The sequence below is a fragment of the Diabrotica undecimpunctata genome, chromosome 5, assembly GCF_040954645.1.
Source record: "Diabrotica undecimpunctata isolate CICGRU chromosome 5, icDiaUnde3, whole genome shotgun sequence".
Lineage (NCBI taxonomy): Eukaryota > Metazoa > Arthropoda > Insecta > Coleoptera > Chrysomelidae > Diabrotica > Diabrotica undecimpunctata.
In genome coordinates, this window is record NC_092807.1 from 49,468,223 (window position 1) to 49,484,542 (window position 16,320).

General features: G+C 33.0%; 1 protein-coding gene across 2 annotated transcripts in view; it reads right to left on the bottom strand.

Annotated features, from left to right (window-relative positions):
- Window positions 1-16,320, bottom strand: part of LOC140441296 (5-oxoprolinase) — a 401,235-nt gene that overhangs the window by 311,060 nt on the left and 73,855 nt on the right. For both annotated transcript variants that reach the window (XM_072531924.1, XM_072531925.1), the window contains exons 4-6: window positions 14,741-15,035; window positions 4,523-4,767; window positions 333-541 (exon numbers count right to left, since the gene is read on the bottom strand). In XM_072531924.1, coding sequence (XP_072388025.1) covers window positions 333-541; window positions 4,523-4,767; window positions 14,741-15,035 — 749 coding nt within the window. The remainder of the gene's footprint in view (window positions 1-332; window positions 542-4,522; window positions 4,768-14,740; window positions 15,036-16,320) is intronic.

Sequence of the window (16,320 nt, forward strand, 5' to 3'; positions counted from 1 at the left end):
TAAATAAATATAAATAGTAACTGTAATAGAAAAATAAACTTTTCAGCCTTAGGCCTTTAAGGCCTGTTGAGCTTTAAAAAAACCTGCCAGTTAGTATTATCAACCAAATTTTTCAAGATCAGTGGCCTATATGTCAATATATTTTTACTAACGACTTCAAACTTTAAAATAAAGCGGGTTTGGTTTAATTACTAAAATTACTTTCACTTTCTATCTTTCTTTCTCCATCCCTATGTATCTCTGTCTCTCTCCCTAAATTGTTTATGCATTGTTCCATCTCTAATGTTTTTAAATGAATATGATATTCGTTAAATTTAAACATATTTTATTACCTAAAGAAAAGCATGGATCCTCCTCCTGCGGCGACAGTGTTAACATCAAGTTGGGGCGCCTGTATTGTTACTCCCGCAGTAGTACTTTCATATACGTGTTCGTAGATTCCTGCAAACCTTGAAACATCAGTTGAAGTACCTCCCATATCAAAACCAATGACAGGTAAATCAGTTTCTTTTTGCCAAGTGGTAACTGCGTATCCTACAACCTTTAAAAATAATAGTATTAATTTCTAGAGAAGAAAACAAACATATTACGTAAACGTAGAACTATAAACCTAATGTATAAACACTAATTTCAATCTTACTTCTACTGTACTTTTGTTATCATTATTACAGAAATCTTTCAAAAAAGAGGACCATGAGGAATGACGAAAATAAACGTTAATTTTTGTCGGCAGACTTTTACTATAACGACAATTTTATATATTAAAAACAGTAGAATTTTTTATGTTAATATTTGTCCATAAACCCTACATAATAGATCAATGAGAGAAACTACTACGTGGTGAATCCATAAATGCAGCTAAATCATGAAATACTTCAAGGTTAAGGGCAATACTGATAGAGAAAAAGAAAGAAATACCTAAACCAGCTTGTATCATTAACTAACATTCATCACTATGTCGTCACTTTTAATTTAAAATATTGTTTTAAAAATCTTGTACACTTAAAATGAACCTGCACACTGCTTATTACATCGAAATTTTCCGTCTGCAAAGTTCCATCAATTCTCATATAACTTACTTAATCTGTAGAAAATTGTTTCTTTGTACATAACTCAGAAAGTGGCATATCATATTTATAATCTTCGTTCGACTAGCGAATCTAGCATTAAGAAGTGAATTGTGAATTTGTGAATTTTCTGTGAGTTGTTTGTAATTTCAACATTGCTACTCTTTCATTTAGAGGGATGAAGTCTATGACTGATTGAGCAATTTTGTTCGACACTAATATAGCAGTTCCATATTGATGTTCTGGGTCGGTTCCACCTGAATAGTATATGTATCCATGTTTTGTTTTTTGTACTCCTGATACAGGCCATCTTACTTCACTCATCCCCAAGATGTCTATTTTCAGTCTTACCATCTCAGTTTCAGTGTTTGCCAGTTTCCCGGGCATAAATAAGCTGCGTACATTCCAGGTGGCAATGCGTACTATTCGGTCGAATATTTGTATTCTCTGTGCACTTTCTTGGGTAGTTGACGGGAGGATTCTTCGCACCCTCTCCCCATTTAAGGGGTGCCCCGGCCATTTTCTTTTTCTCGTTCAAAAATTAGTGTTAAAGAACAGAAAAAAGTAAAATTCAGAGACTAGATTTGTCAAAGCTTGAGGATGAAAAATATCAACATCAAATAAATGAAGTAATTGAACTAGCATTCACAAAAGCTTCAAAAAATGATATTAAAAGTGCCTGGAACGAAATGAAGGCTACAATACTTAATGCTGGTGAAAAGTTTGTGAGTAGAAAAGAACCAAGTGTCAAAAAAGACTGGATGATCAGATATTATAAAGTTCTTACAAGAAAAACAAAAATAAAAAATACAATAAAGAAAAATACAAACAAATGAAGAAATTAGTAGAAACCCCAATCAAAAAAGCTAAAGAACGCTGGATGGAAGAAAATTGCAATAAAATAGAGGAATTTAATATGAAACACGACACACGTAACCTGTATAAGAAATTAAAAGAAATTACGAGTAATACACGATAGAGAAGTCATCCAGAGAGAAGAAACTCCAATGTAGATCTTCAATTATCAGAAGAAAAAAAACAAATTGGTAGAAATAGATCTTTATCTTATTTACAGATAATAGGGAAGAAATAAATGAAAAATTACCAACTAATGAAAATATACAAATGCTAGTATCAGAGGTGAAACAGGCAATTAAAAACTCAAAAAGTGGCAATCCGCCTGGCACTGATTTAATTCCAGTAGAAATATTAAAAATCATGAATGACGAAAATATAGAGTATCTAACTGAATTATTTAATAAAATATACCACGACGGTCAACCCCCACGCCAACATCATGTATTTTCTCTACTAGTCTTCTTGTTACTTTAACTTCTTTAATCATGTCTTCTTTTGTCTCTTCGATTTCTCTTTTCATATCTTCTTTACTCAATTTTGACGCCTCTATTTTTGATAAAAGACTCATGAGCAACTCTATGTCTTTCTGACAGAGGGTTGTCATTTCTCTTCAGCTTTTTTTTTTCTTCCTGACGACGTTTCTCTTTAGCTTCTTTTTTTTTTCAGGCGACGTTTCTCTTCAGCTTCATTTTCTTCCTGACGACGTTTCTCTTCAGCCTGTTTTTTACCTGATGACATTTCTCTTCAGCTTCTTGTCGACGTGTTTTTTTTTTCTTGACGTTTTTCGTCTTACCCAGTTCTTGATGTTCTCCACCTTGCATCTACGTCGTATATCTGAACTTCTAGCTCTGTTCCATAGTGCCTTATCATCAATTTTTCTAAGTGTTTTCATCTCTGCTGTTTCTAATATCCTTTATGTCCTCTATGTGTCAGCTCTTGTTTAGCCGCCTATGTCATTATTGGTCTGATGACTGTTTTGTAAATTCTGCCTTTCGTTTCTTTCCCGATATTTTAATTTCTCCATATTATTTTATTTAGGCTTGTTCTATTCACTTGATCTTCTACTTCAGTTTCGAGCTTTCCGTATCTAGATAATGTGATGCCTACATATTTAAACTCCATCACTTGTTCTATTATCTGACCTTCCAGCTCCAATTTACATCTTAGTAAATTTTCTGTTGTAACCATGCATTTTGTCTTTTTTGAGGAAATTAACATGTTAAATTTTCTGGCGGTTATATTAAATTGGTACAGCATACGTTGTAAATCATCTTCACTTTGAGAGAGTAGTATTGCGTCGTCTGCATAGCAGATTATTTTAAGTTGTTTTTCTCCCATTTGGTATCCTTTTTTAGTTTTTACTTTTTTGATTATTTCATCCATAATCAGGTTGAACAATAGAGGACTCAGAGAATCTTTCTGTCTTATCCCGTTGCCAGCTTCAATAGAGTCGGTTAGTTCTTCTTCTACTTTTACTTTTATTGCGTTGTTTTGGTAGATATTTTCGATCGTTTTGATTATTCTCTCTTGCGTACATTAAGTGGATAACGTCTTTTAATTTGACCCAGTCAAATGCCTCCGTAAGGTCCACGAAACATAGTTATGCCAATTTGTTGGTTTGTTGTATTAGTTTTAATGGTTGTTTGGTCAGATCTGGTCCTCGGTACTTTAGAAGTTCGTTCAGTATCCTGTCCTCTCCTGGTGATTTTCTATTTTTTAATTTACATAATGCTTCCTTTGCCTCTTCTTCCTCAATATTTATTTCTTTGTTTGTCGTCACTTCTGGTGTTGGTGGTTCATTATCGTCACCTTTGTCAAATAGGGATCGAAAATAGTCTACTCATGTTTCTTTCTGAATGTGTTTCGTTTTTAATAGATGGTTAATCTCTTTTCTTTGTTTCCTGATCATTCTCCATATTTCTTTGTGTTCCGTAGAAGTGGCGTTCCATCGGTTTTGAGAAACTCTTTTGCAGCCTGAATTGCAAAATTATTATAGTTTTTTAGGCGTAATATGAAAACTGTAAGTTATGTCTAAAGTATCGAAAAAACTTAAAGTAGAATCTCTCCATCACACTCTAGAGTTATAGGCAAAAATATGGGCGAAAAAAGTAAAAATTCTCGATTTTTCTCGAGTTTGTTAAATAAAAAATTAAGCACAAGATTTGCAACTGGTCCATATTGTGATTATTGATACAAGGTACATCCTGAAGTGATTCCAACAAAAAAATAGACTCCTATTGAAAATGTCCAATTCAAAACAGATCCCACCTGGACTACGATAGTAATTTTCGTCATGTTACTTCTAAACAGTAACTTGCATTTCTTAATTTTATAATTTACGTATCTTAAAGTAATTCACATGTATTTGTTATTTTTTCAACTTATTATAAATGTTTATAACTACATGTTCATTATCCAAATGCTTTGTCTTAAAAACAGCCTATTTAGAGGAGGTGTCCATTGGATAGTGGTATCTGTTAAAAGGTAGTTCACTGTAGATCCATCCAATAATAATTTTATTTACCTCCTTAATATTTAACTTCGAATTTATACAATTTCTCGTTAAAAATAATAGATATCGAGAAAAAAGTACTTACCCCACCAGCAGGCCCGGATAAAATTGCACGAGCACCGTTAAAGTTGTGCATTGGAGTCAAGCCGCCATCACTTTGCATGAATAGAACCCTGGTACCTTTTAATTTGTTTTTAAAACCTTCGGAAAAGCCCTTAACGTATTTTTTGACGTGTGGCGTGAGATATCCATCCGCACAAGAAGTAAATCCCCTTGGAACTATTCTTACCATCGAAATGACTTGATGTGAAAGAGAAACATGCTTAAAACCTAAAAGTCACAGCTACTTTACTACGTGTCAATAATAAGTAATACTCAATATATTATTTTTACAATAAGGAGACATTTTATACCATGCGGTCCATATGTACCGAATAAATTCATTTTTAGCGTTATTATGTACTATCTAAAAAAACCTGAAACAGGTCAATTTTTATTCTTAAATTGACAATTTACAGTATGAAAATATTATCCCCTTCCAGCACCCCCTTTGAATTATAAGCACTTCCTAGAAAATTTTAAATAACAAAGGGGGTCGTGTGGCACCTTGTTAGAAAGCGATTTTAGTCCTCTGTTTAGCAATATAAAGTTTTTTGAGTTTGTGCAATCATAACTGAGAAAATTGATTTTTACAATTAAATTAAATATTCAACTTGACCACCATTATTCAATTCTCCTTGACATTAACCGAGGCGATTTTGGAATTCTCGTACAACATTTAGTATGACCTCGAGGGTTATTTTGTTAGTTTCTATCGTTATTCTAACTTTTAAATCAGCAATATTGCCGGGTATTTTCGTATCTGTTCTTATAAACATTGGGAAAAAACTTTGAAGATAATAAAATATTAGTCAAAAACTAAACAATTAATATGAATCTAGTACGCTGCTGTCATTTAGATATTTAAAGTTACTAAAAGACGTCAGTATAATATTTGTGCGCGTATTAAATTTAATTATGGCTCCTTTGTCCGAGACTCAAAGAATAGACATTTTAATTATGATTGGTTTTGGTAATAAAACAAGAACTCAAAAGGAGGTTCGTGAAATGTTTAATAATAAATACCCTTTTCAACAAGTCTCGCAGTCTACAGTTAGAAAAATTGAAAAGAAGTTTCGTTATACTGAACATGTAAAAATATTGAAAAACCAGGTAGAAATGTTAAATTTACTGATGAAAAAAGTTAGATGTACTTCTAGATATTGAGAAAAATCTGCATAAGACAACTCGAAAACTGGCCGTCGTCAATGATGTAAGTAAATCATCTATTTTGAGAGTTTTGCATAAAGAAAAATACCACCCTTACAAAGTTCAGTTGGTTCAAGAGTTAATGAAGATGATGCCGATAGAAGGCAAGAATTCTGTGAAATGATGATGGACAGAATGAACGCAGGTTTGCAGTTTTTAAAACAAAATAGTTTTTTCTGATGAAGCGACGTTTCATTTAAACGGAACGGTTAACAAACTCAGAGAAACTCCTCACTTGATGTGTGAGACTCACGCAATATCCTAAAAAAATTAACATTTGGACTGATATCATTAACAATAAAATTATTGGTCCTTATTTTTTTGAGGGCACAGTTGATGGTGAGGTTTATCTAGATTTTTTGATTAACTTTTTAGTGACTACATTACGAAGATTTTTTCCTAATGTCAATCATACAAATGAGATAGATCGATCTATTTACTACTAACAAAACGGTGCTCTACCGCATTTTGCACGTATAGTTAGAAACTAGCGGACCAACTCGACATCGAGTTTTTTAAATGAAATTTTTATTTTGCGAGAAAAATATACAATATATACAATGACCGGAAGTAAAAATATTTTTATCAATAACTCAAAAACTATAAATGATAATTTCGTGAACTTACATTTTTGAACTCTACGTTGAATTCTCTATTGATTTGACTAATAAAAACGAAACCGGAAGTCGAGCTCAAAACCGGAATGCAATTTTTATTTCATCAAATGTCGACATGGATATCATTTAGAAGTTAATTTTGCATGCTGATCACGAATCCGGTGTCAGATTTGCTCTATATTGACGTTTTATGCGCGTTTCGGGTCACTTCCGGTGTCGGATCGCAACCGGAAGTACATATTTAGATTCGTCTCGACGACACCTTTCGATCCATCTATACATTGTGGGGTCTAAAACTTAAAGTAAATTTTAACTTCCGGTCATCTCAAAACCGGAAGTGAATTTTTGTACCAAAAGTACATCTTGACAATCTCATACGTAATACTAATAATATTCCGAAAAAATATTTTAATTATCTAATATGGTTTTTGAGTAAAATGGTGGACAAGAAAAGGGATTAGCGTTTTAGTATATAAGATTATTTAAACAAGGTTTTTCCCAATAGGTGGATTGGAAGACGTGGAATGATCGAATGGCCGGCTAGATCCCAGATTTGACTTCTGTCGATTACTTCTTATGGGGTTATTTAAAATCGAAAGTATATTTTAATAGACCAAACAGTATTGCTGATTTAAAAGTTAGGATAACGGAAGAAATTAACAAAATAACCCCCGAGGTTGTACAAAATGTTGTGCGAGAATTCCAAAATCGCCTCAGCTATTGTCAAGAAGTAAACGGTGGTAATTTTGAACATTTATTTAATTGAAAATTACATTGAAAAATACATTCTAAATATTATGTGACATTATTATCTTTATTTAACCTAAAGTTTTATGATAGAGACAATATTAAAATTTTACATCTTAAAACTCAATTTTCTCAGTTACTATTGCACCAAACTTAAAAACTTTGTAACAAAGTGCCACACGACACCCTTTGTCATTTAAAATTTTCGAGGGGGTGCTTATAATTCAAAGGGGGTGCTGAAAGGGGATAATATTTTCATACTGTAAATTGTCAATTTATGGGCCTGCGTAGCGCAAGCGGTAGGATGCTTGCCTCGCAAGCCGGTGATCCCGAGTTCGAATCCTACCGCCGGCAAGAACATCTAGACATTTTAAAAATGTCTATAGGCCCCAGGTCGACTCAGCCTGAATAAAAATGAGTACCTTGGTTAAAACCAGGGGTAATAATAGACGGTTGAAGCGTAGCACTGGCTATGTTACCTTCCTTGTATACCGTAGGCCCTAGATATAGCAGACTACCCTGCTATACTCCCAAAGCCGCGACAGTGGTATAAAACGGGAGACTATTATTATTAAATTGTCCATTTAAGAATTAAAATCGACCTGTTTCAGTTTTTTTTTCAGATAGTACATAATAACGCCAAAAATGAATGTATTCCATACATATGGACCGCATGGTATAATATATTTACATTATAGATATCACACATTATATTCATGAATCTTCTCAAACACAAAATCCATAGAACAGATATATTTCATTTTAAGATACATAGTATATTTTCTTATGTTATATTACATTACACGTATCTTATATTGAAATACGTGCCTCCTAGAGGGGTGATACGGGCGACAATATATTGGCTTACAGGACAGTCCTTACAGTAGAAATCCTGGCCTGTACAGATAAATTAGGCGAGTTTAGAGTAACATTTTGATAAGGCTTTCAAGAGATAGTATAAAAAATGCGGAACAATGGGCATACCAGTACAAAATGATTATATACAGATTATACACATTATATTACATATTATATTACATTCACTTCTTTTCGTAGATGGCCAAGTCATTTTTGCACAAGACAAGAAGGATATGAAATATATGATAAGGAAATTGAAGGAAGCATATGAGCTGTAGGGACTCAAAATAAATATATGTAAGAAAGAATAATTAAATATTGGATCGGAGGTTTTGGATTTCATATAATATACTTGTATAAAAGATATAGAATTAAAAATAGAACATGGAAAATAAGCCACGAAGGCACTCCATGGAGTGATATGGAACAACACTCCAACCAAAGAAAAGAAAAAAAGGATAGATAAGTCAAAGGATAGTGATGATTATTATGCTATAGTGAGCGGAAGTATGGCCAATGACAACCTCAATACGAAATAAAATAAAAACCGTTGAACTACACTTTATGAGAAGATGTCTACAATTCACTAGAGCGGATAGAATAAGAGCAGAGGAAATATGGAACAGAATGGAAGTAGAATGTTCAATAACAAGAAAGTTGGAAAATAGAGCCCAGCAGTGGTACGTGCATGTACAAAGAATACCAGAGCACAGGTGGTCGTATAGATTATTGGACTGGGACCCACCGGGAAGAAGATGCAGAGGAATACCTGCTACAAGATGGAAAACATAGGTAATGCTATGGTAGATAGAGACCTCACAGAAAGTGACTGGAAAAATAGAGTGCTGTGGAAAACGAAAACGGCGAATGGGAAAAGCCTAATAAGAAGACTAATGAGACTGCATTTTGCTTATAATAGTCGTGGACGAATCGTGCAAGACATGATTCAATCAATCTTCAATCAATAAAAATTGTGCTAAAATGATAGTATTTTCTAAAGTAAAATGTTACAGAAGCAAATTGAGCCTCAGTTTGGATTTCTAGGATGTCTAACTTGTTCAAGCAAAACAAAATAACAGGTTAGAAAAATCAGGATCAGTCCTTGGAACCTTAAAAGTCCTACAGGTAAGAATATAAAGTTGGTGGATTTAAGAGACGAGATAGAAAGGCCAAAGAGTGAAAGATCAAGGTAAACAATACAAATTATAGTATGTAGAGAAGAGTAATACTAGGAGTTTTTTTAAGCCCTTTTCTCTATTCGGATTGCCGAATATAGGCCTCTCATAATTCTCGCCATTCATCTCTGTTGTTTGTAAGTCGTTTCCACATTGGTCCTACAGTTCTTTTAATATCGTCGCTCCAGCGCAATTGCCTTCATCTTTTGGCTTCATCTTCTTCTTTAGGTGCCGTCTTCTTAGCGAAGGTTGCCGATGACCTCTGCAAAGTCTTGCCTATTTTGGGCTTTCCTTATTAAACTTTGAAAGTCTAATCCTGTCCAATCTTTGATGTTGCGCAGCCTGGTCATTTGTCGTCTACCCGGGCCGCGTCTGCCTTCTATTTTCCCTTCTATAATAAGCTGAAGGAAGTTATACCTGTCGTGTCTAAATATGTGTCCAATTTTGGCTTCATATGGCCGCCAATTTCCGATTTCTTTATTTCATCGGCCATCCTTAAGACGTTCGTTATGTCCAGCCCATTTCAATTTCAGTTTAGCTGCCTGTTCGACATCATCTTTTACTTTTGTTCTATTACGATTGTCTTCATTGGTTTTATGGTCTTTGAGTGAGATACCCAGCATCTGTCGCTCCATAGCTCTCTGAGTTTTTCTGATCCTTTCCATGTTTATTTTAGTGAATGTCCAGGTTTCAGCTCCATATGTAAGTACAGGTAGGATACAGGCATTAAACACTTTGGTTCGTAGTCTTTGAGGAATATTTTTATTTTTAAGTACGTATGAGAGTCTTCCGAATGCTGCCCATCCCATTTTTACACGTCTGCTTATTTCGGTAATCTGATTTTCTTTGCTTACTTTGACATTTTGACCCAGGTATGTATATTTATCTATGTGTTCTATTTCTGTCCCTTAGATGTGTATCATAGGTTTGTCATCTTTGTTTGATATTAGTTTAGTTTTGCTGAAATTCATTTTGAGTCCTTTTTTAGGGATTCTGTATGTAGCTCCTCAATCATCGTACTCAGTGCATTCCATGTGTCAGATATTAGTACTACATCATCTGCGTATCTAAGATGGTTTAAGTATCTTCCGTTAATAGGGATTCCCCTATTTTCCCAGACTATTGACTTAAAGATATCTTCTAGGGCAGCTGTAGATAATTTTGGAGATATTGTGTCTCCTTGCCTTACGCCTCGGTGGATTTTTACTGATCTTGTTTCCATTCCATTACCCAACGTCACTATCATTTCAGCTTGTTCGTAAATATTATGTATTAATATTCTGTTACACTAAGAATGAAGTTAGTATAATTGCTGATAGAAAAATGAAAGATAATGTTGTAGAAGCTGTAAAAACTAGCGGTAGGATAATGATAGAATAATGAAATTTTTACTTGATAAAGATTTGTTGAATGTGAAATATTATGTTTATATGTGATTAAGCCACAACTAGTTGTAATAAAAATTATATTTTATATTTATTTTTGACATTATGACTTTTACTCTGAAAATCGTTTTAACAAAAAAAGATGACAAAGTAGACTAACGCGAAGCTTAATACTATCTTTTCTGTATTTTTATCATTTAAATAATATTTTTAAAATAAAATTAAGTAAATTTATTATTTTTTTATTATTTATATTTTAAAAAAATTAATTATTAAAATATTTTAATAAATTATTATGTTTGCTTCTAACGCCATCGGCTAACGTATTAACAAAGCATGCGTTTTACTTCTGACAGACCAGTCAAATTCAGACGAAATACTATATATATATCACTGTTACTTTCAATTAATGTTTAAAATGTTATAAATAAAGACGCGTACGTCGTAGATATTCTCAACCGTCCTAGTGCTTTGGTGGACGAGCCCATGGGAGGGTTAAACCCCCTCCCCGAAACTAAAATCTGGCTACTGTTGGAGAAATAAATTCCCAACACAATAAAAACAATAATAGAATATATTGCTGTAGCATGATCTTCCTACCTATCTGGATTCTGCTATCTGAATTGCGACCTCGCTATCTGAATTAATGATCTACCTCTAACAAATTACTCTTATGATGATGCAATTGAAAATTTCAGATTACCGTTATAATAATGAAACAATAAATAAATTCTCACATTTATTCATTACTTGACATTCCCTCCATTCAAAAAGGAACTTCCACTGCCTTACGTGAATTCATTAGTAAAACTAAAAATTTTAAAACAACCTGTAGAAAGTTGGGATATGATCCCTATATGCATTTTATCCAAAAAAAAACTAGGTCAATATAAAAACAGATCATTTCACATTGATAGGGACAACCCAAATTTGCCAAATACAAATTACTACGATTAGTAAATAATACAAAAAATAAAAAGATTACTGGAAATTTAGCAATTGTAGAACTAAATAATAGCCTTTAAAACCATTATTAAGCATGAACAAAGTTTTCATTTTTCTGGGAAATAAAAAGTCTTATCAACAACACAGCAGTTAATTCTAATTTAATTCTTTATGGAAGACTCCAGAACTCAAATATTTCGTTTAATAAAAAAATCCTTTAGTAGTTCCCAAAAACAATATTACTGATCTTTTAATTCACAGAGAGCACTTGAGACTTTTATATGCAGGTCAAAAACAAATTTTAAGTTCATTAAATCAAAATTTTGGATTGTTAGCGCTACTAAAGAGATTAAAAGTATTTTGCACAAATATGTAACATGCTTCAAATTTAAGGCCAAGTGTAGTGAACAGCTAATGGGATTTCTTCCTGAACAAAGACTTCTGTGGTCCATTCCAAATTAAATAATCACGAATTAGAAAGTCTGTAACGACCAAAGGATATAAATATAGTGTTGTTTGTTTGCTTTTCTGTGAACGCAATTCATATGAAGTTACTCTCTGATCTAACAACAGATACTTTTTTAGCTGCACTAAAAAGGTTCAGTAAGGGGTAATCCATCCAAAATCTTTTGTGACAATGGTGCCACATTCAAGGGAGCAAATAATCAAATACAAAAACTTTTAAAAGACAATGCCAAGTTAAAAAACTTTTGCCTTGATGATAAAATTGAATCCATCCATCCATCCCAAATTATTCTGAAGTATTTGGGGATCTATGGGAGACTGAGATAAAGAGTGCAAAACATCATATTAAAAGGGTGATGGGAAATATTATTTTAACGTATACTACGATACTTTGATTACTTAGGAGGTTGTGTGTTCAAATGCAGCAACATTTTTGGCAAAAGTAGTACCAAGATTATTTAACGCAACTTCAAAACAGGCCTAATGGAGAAAATCGTTGCCAAATTTACAAGAAGGTATTCTTGTACTTGTAAAGGAGGACAAAGTTGTTTCTTTTAGGTGGCCTATAGCAAGTATTATAAATAGAATCCATAGTAAAGACAGAAAGGAAGAGTGGTGGAAGTAAACACTAAAAACGAAATATAGGTACTTACGCACTGTTAGAAAAATTGCTGTTCTACCCATTAACAATAAACAAATTTAATTAAAAATAAAAAAAAGGGAAAAGCGTGGAGTATCCAGTTTTGGTATCAAAACCAAGTCCCCCAGCATGTTGGCGAAATAAATTCCCACCACAATGAAAGAATATATTGCTTTAACATATTTTATGTACACAAGGTGTCCGATGTTTGACGTTAAATTCCAACACATGCACATTGTTAAAACACAAATAGGGTTCCTATAAAATGTCGGACAGAAAGGATGACTTCTTGTCGGTCCAATAAAAAATTGTACTTAGTAAAAAAAATTATATGTTACATAAAAATATAAATAGCTCTTCCTTGGGAATCCAATCAGTTTCGTGTGAGTTGTGTTTGTGAAATAAAGCTTTTATTGTAAAAAGTTGCCTAAATTATTCCTGGTGTTCTCACCATCTAAGTTTATTTAACGTTGAAAAAATCCAACAGCTACGCCCGTGACGAATACGAAAATAGGAAGAACTGCTTATTTAAAAGATCCTGAAAGGAGTAGGAGGGGAAGACCAAAGAAGACCTGGGAAAAGACGTTAAGGCAGGATATGTCGTTAAAGGATATTCATGTTCGTATGAGCCAAGATAAAAAAAGTTATGGAGAAATGTAATTAGGGCAGTCTACCCTACATACGGATTATGTATTATTATCATCACTGGCATCACAGCGCGTTATGAGCCAAAGCCTTCTTCACAACAATCCTCCATTCGTCCCTGTCTCTGCCAACTCTTCTCCATGGTCTAACTCATAAAGATTTTAAATCATGTTTTAGTTTGGCTTGATATCTAAGTCTCCGTCTTTCTCTGGCTCGTTGTCCCATAGGCCCTCTTCGATCAAAAACTTTTCTGACTGTTGCACCTTCCTCTTGCCTGATTAAATGCCCTATCTGTCTAAAGTGTGCTGAATTTTACAACGTCAGGTTCCACAAAACTTTTACACAACTCAAAGTTGTAAGGCCTGCGCCACAAACCTTGCTCTTTTATTTCTCCATATATTCTTCTTGGGATTTTTCGCTCCAAATGTTTAAGCAGTTCTTGGTCATTCCGTGCAAGTGACCACGTTTCTGCTCCATATGTGAGCACTGGTTTTATTAGTGTTTTATAGACGGTCACTTTTCTGGATAATTTTGAGTATTATTAATGGCGCTGTGACAGTAAGCATACAAGCATCGAGTTAGAATCTATGGAGAGGGCATCACGTGACTAAAAACGACCTCACTTCGGCCATATTGTTTTGCCACTTTTGACAGATCGTGTATGTTTATTTATAATTGTTGTTTTTCGAATATTTTTAGTTTTATAATACCTTTATAGAAACTGTAATAATATATTGTGATAGTGCATAATAATGGTTTCTTGTTCTCAACGTAGTTGCAGTGGCAGAAGCAATGTTAATAAAAAATCTTCAGGAATAACGTTCTACAGGTTAGCATACAAATATGTAAACAAAGTAATGGCCCGTACTTCAGAGAATAAATTAATAGTATTTGACTGTATTAATTTACCTTTATGTATAATATATCGTGTTTTTAGTGTTTACCGCGGGATAAATAAATCATAGTTTATTAAAAATGTATTGCACTTTTTTAGATTATGATTAAATCTTCTGAATAACTAGTCATATTTTTATAGTAGTTTTAATATTATTGAGTCCGGCCATGATCCCACCGCCATATTGATATCACAGTTAGCCACGCCTACCTACGCCGTTTTTAGTACATACGTTAATATGCTCATAGCTTCTCCATAGATTCTAACTTGATGCATACAAGTGACATAAACAGTAGCGTATCAATGTATTTTTACAAATACCTACTTAACATATCAGCCACCTTGAAAGGCACATCTTTCAAATAATTATTATTAAATTACACTGAACGTAACCACATTAACAAATATAATTAAATTGAATTGTTAAAAACTAAACGGTTAAAGTATTAATAGAGTTTAACAGAATAGTAAACACTTTGATATAGTTCATCAGTTATCACTGCATGATACACATAAGTATAATATAGCTAAAATTACGTTTAAAATTATTAACTAATTTATTATAACTGTTAACCGTCTGCCTTTTAAAAAAAACTATTATTAAATAATAGAGAAATAAATACCTATTTCATTCGCAATTTTTCCTATTTCCAATTCCTGCTCGTACACTGTATAACTATGTAACATGGCTACGGATATACTTTCAATACCGTTTTCTTTAAGTTTTAATAAGCTTTGTTTTACTTCATCTTTATCGAGCTCTTTTGTAACATAAAACTTCTCCCCTGTCTTTCCCTCAACAATCCTCCAATTACTAGTATATTGAGGCTCAAGTTTACATTTTCCTTCTAACATGGGTATTACTCGGCAGTCTACTTCTACTACGGCTGAATAGAGGATTTCTGGTCGCCTGATATTCTGTAAAATTAAAAGTAAAGAATAATAAGATATACTTAGTATTTTCTCTAGAACTTATCTGAAACATAACTTTGAATGACATTTTGTATCAGTAACCGTTTTTCGGATCCCCTTATGATTTACAAAGGGATTGCGAATACTGCGATAAATATTTTCGAGGTATCAAACTAAGCACTAAAAAGTAAACTATACTTGGTTTGGAAATGCATGTCTTTTTTTATATATAAACATCTAAAAACTTTTATTATGTTTCAAATTAAAAACTACAAGTAAATTTTTTTTTCTTTACAATGTCAGAGAGATATAAGGTCCAGTGAAGAAACTATCGACACACATATTATATCAAAAATATCAAACTATTTTTTCCACCTACTATGATTGATAAATTTTTAGTAACATACAGGGTGTCCAGAAACTCTCCTGATAAACGAAGACCGGAGATTCCTCAAATAATTTTAAGACAATTTAACCCAATTCACATAGTCCGAAAATGCTGCTAAGGAAGCTAGAGCTCTTTGAAGATTGCTGCTTGTAAATAATTTTTTTTAAATACCTCCAGAACGCTTTTATTTAGAAAAACGAAAACTAGTACGATTATTTATCCTCTAGAGTTAAATCGATTCCATTAATTGCCAATTTCTAGTACAGGTCATAGGCGTCTTTTTTGGGTATGTCAACGGTTATTTTAACGTATAACTTTTTTTTTAACTTTTAGGCATTCGTGATACTATATTATTAGATTTTTAGGTATTATAGTAATAAAAGGTACTCGTATTTTAAGTCGGTAAGATACACAGTTTTCGAGAAAAACCGATTTAAAAATGTTTCGTTTTTTCGTCATGAAAGTTAAATTAATATTTTTGCACTAGTTGGCTTTGAACTATCAATAGAAGTATAACCTACGTTTTTCATTGTCAAATTAAGGTCGGTTCGCGAAGTTTTTCGTTTAGTTTTTACTTTGTGGTATTTAACACAAAAATTAGATTTAACAAAAATGGTTTTTACCAATGATGAATACGCTGATATACATTAAATTTGTTGCGAAATGAGGTGTAACGCTCGAGCATTAACGTAGATACGCTGAAAAATTTTCCGATTAAGAGAAACAAGTTCAGTTTTCCAGTATTTTAATGAAAGTTGAGGAAAATTTAGAAATTGGAAATCTTCCACAGGAAAAATTTATATCCTTTGTCACCGCTGTGATGTACAGGTGATGTACAGATGATGATAACAGGTGCAAGGAAGAGGAAATTAAACCATTCTAGATCTAGACACAATAGATACA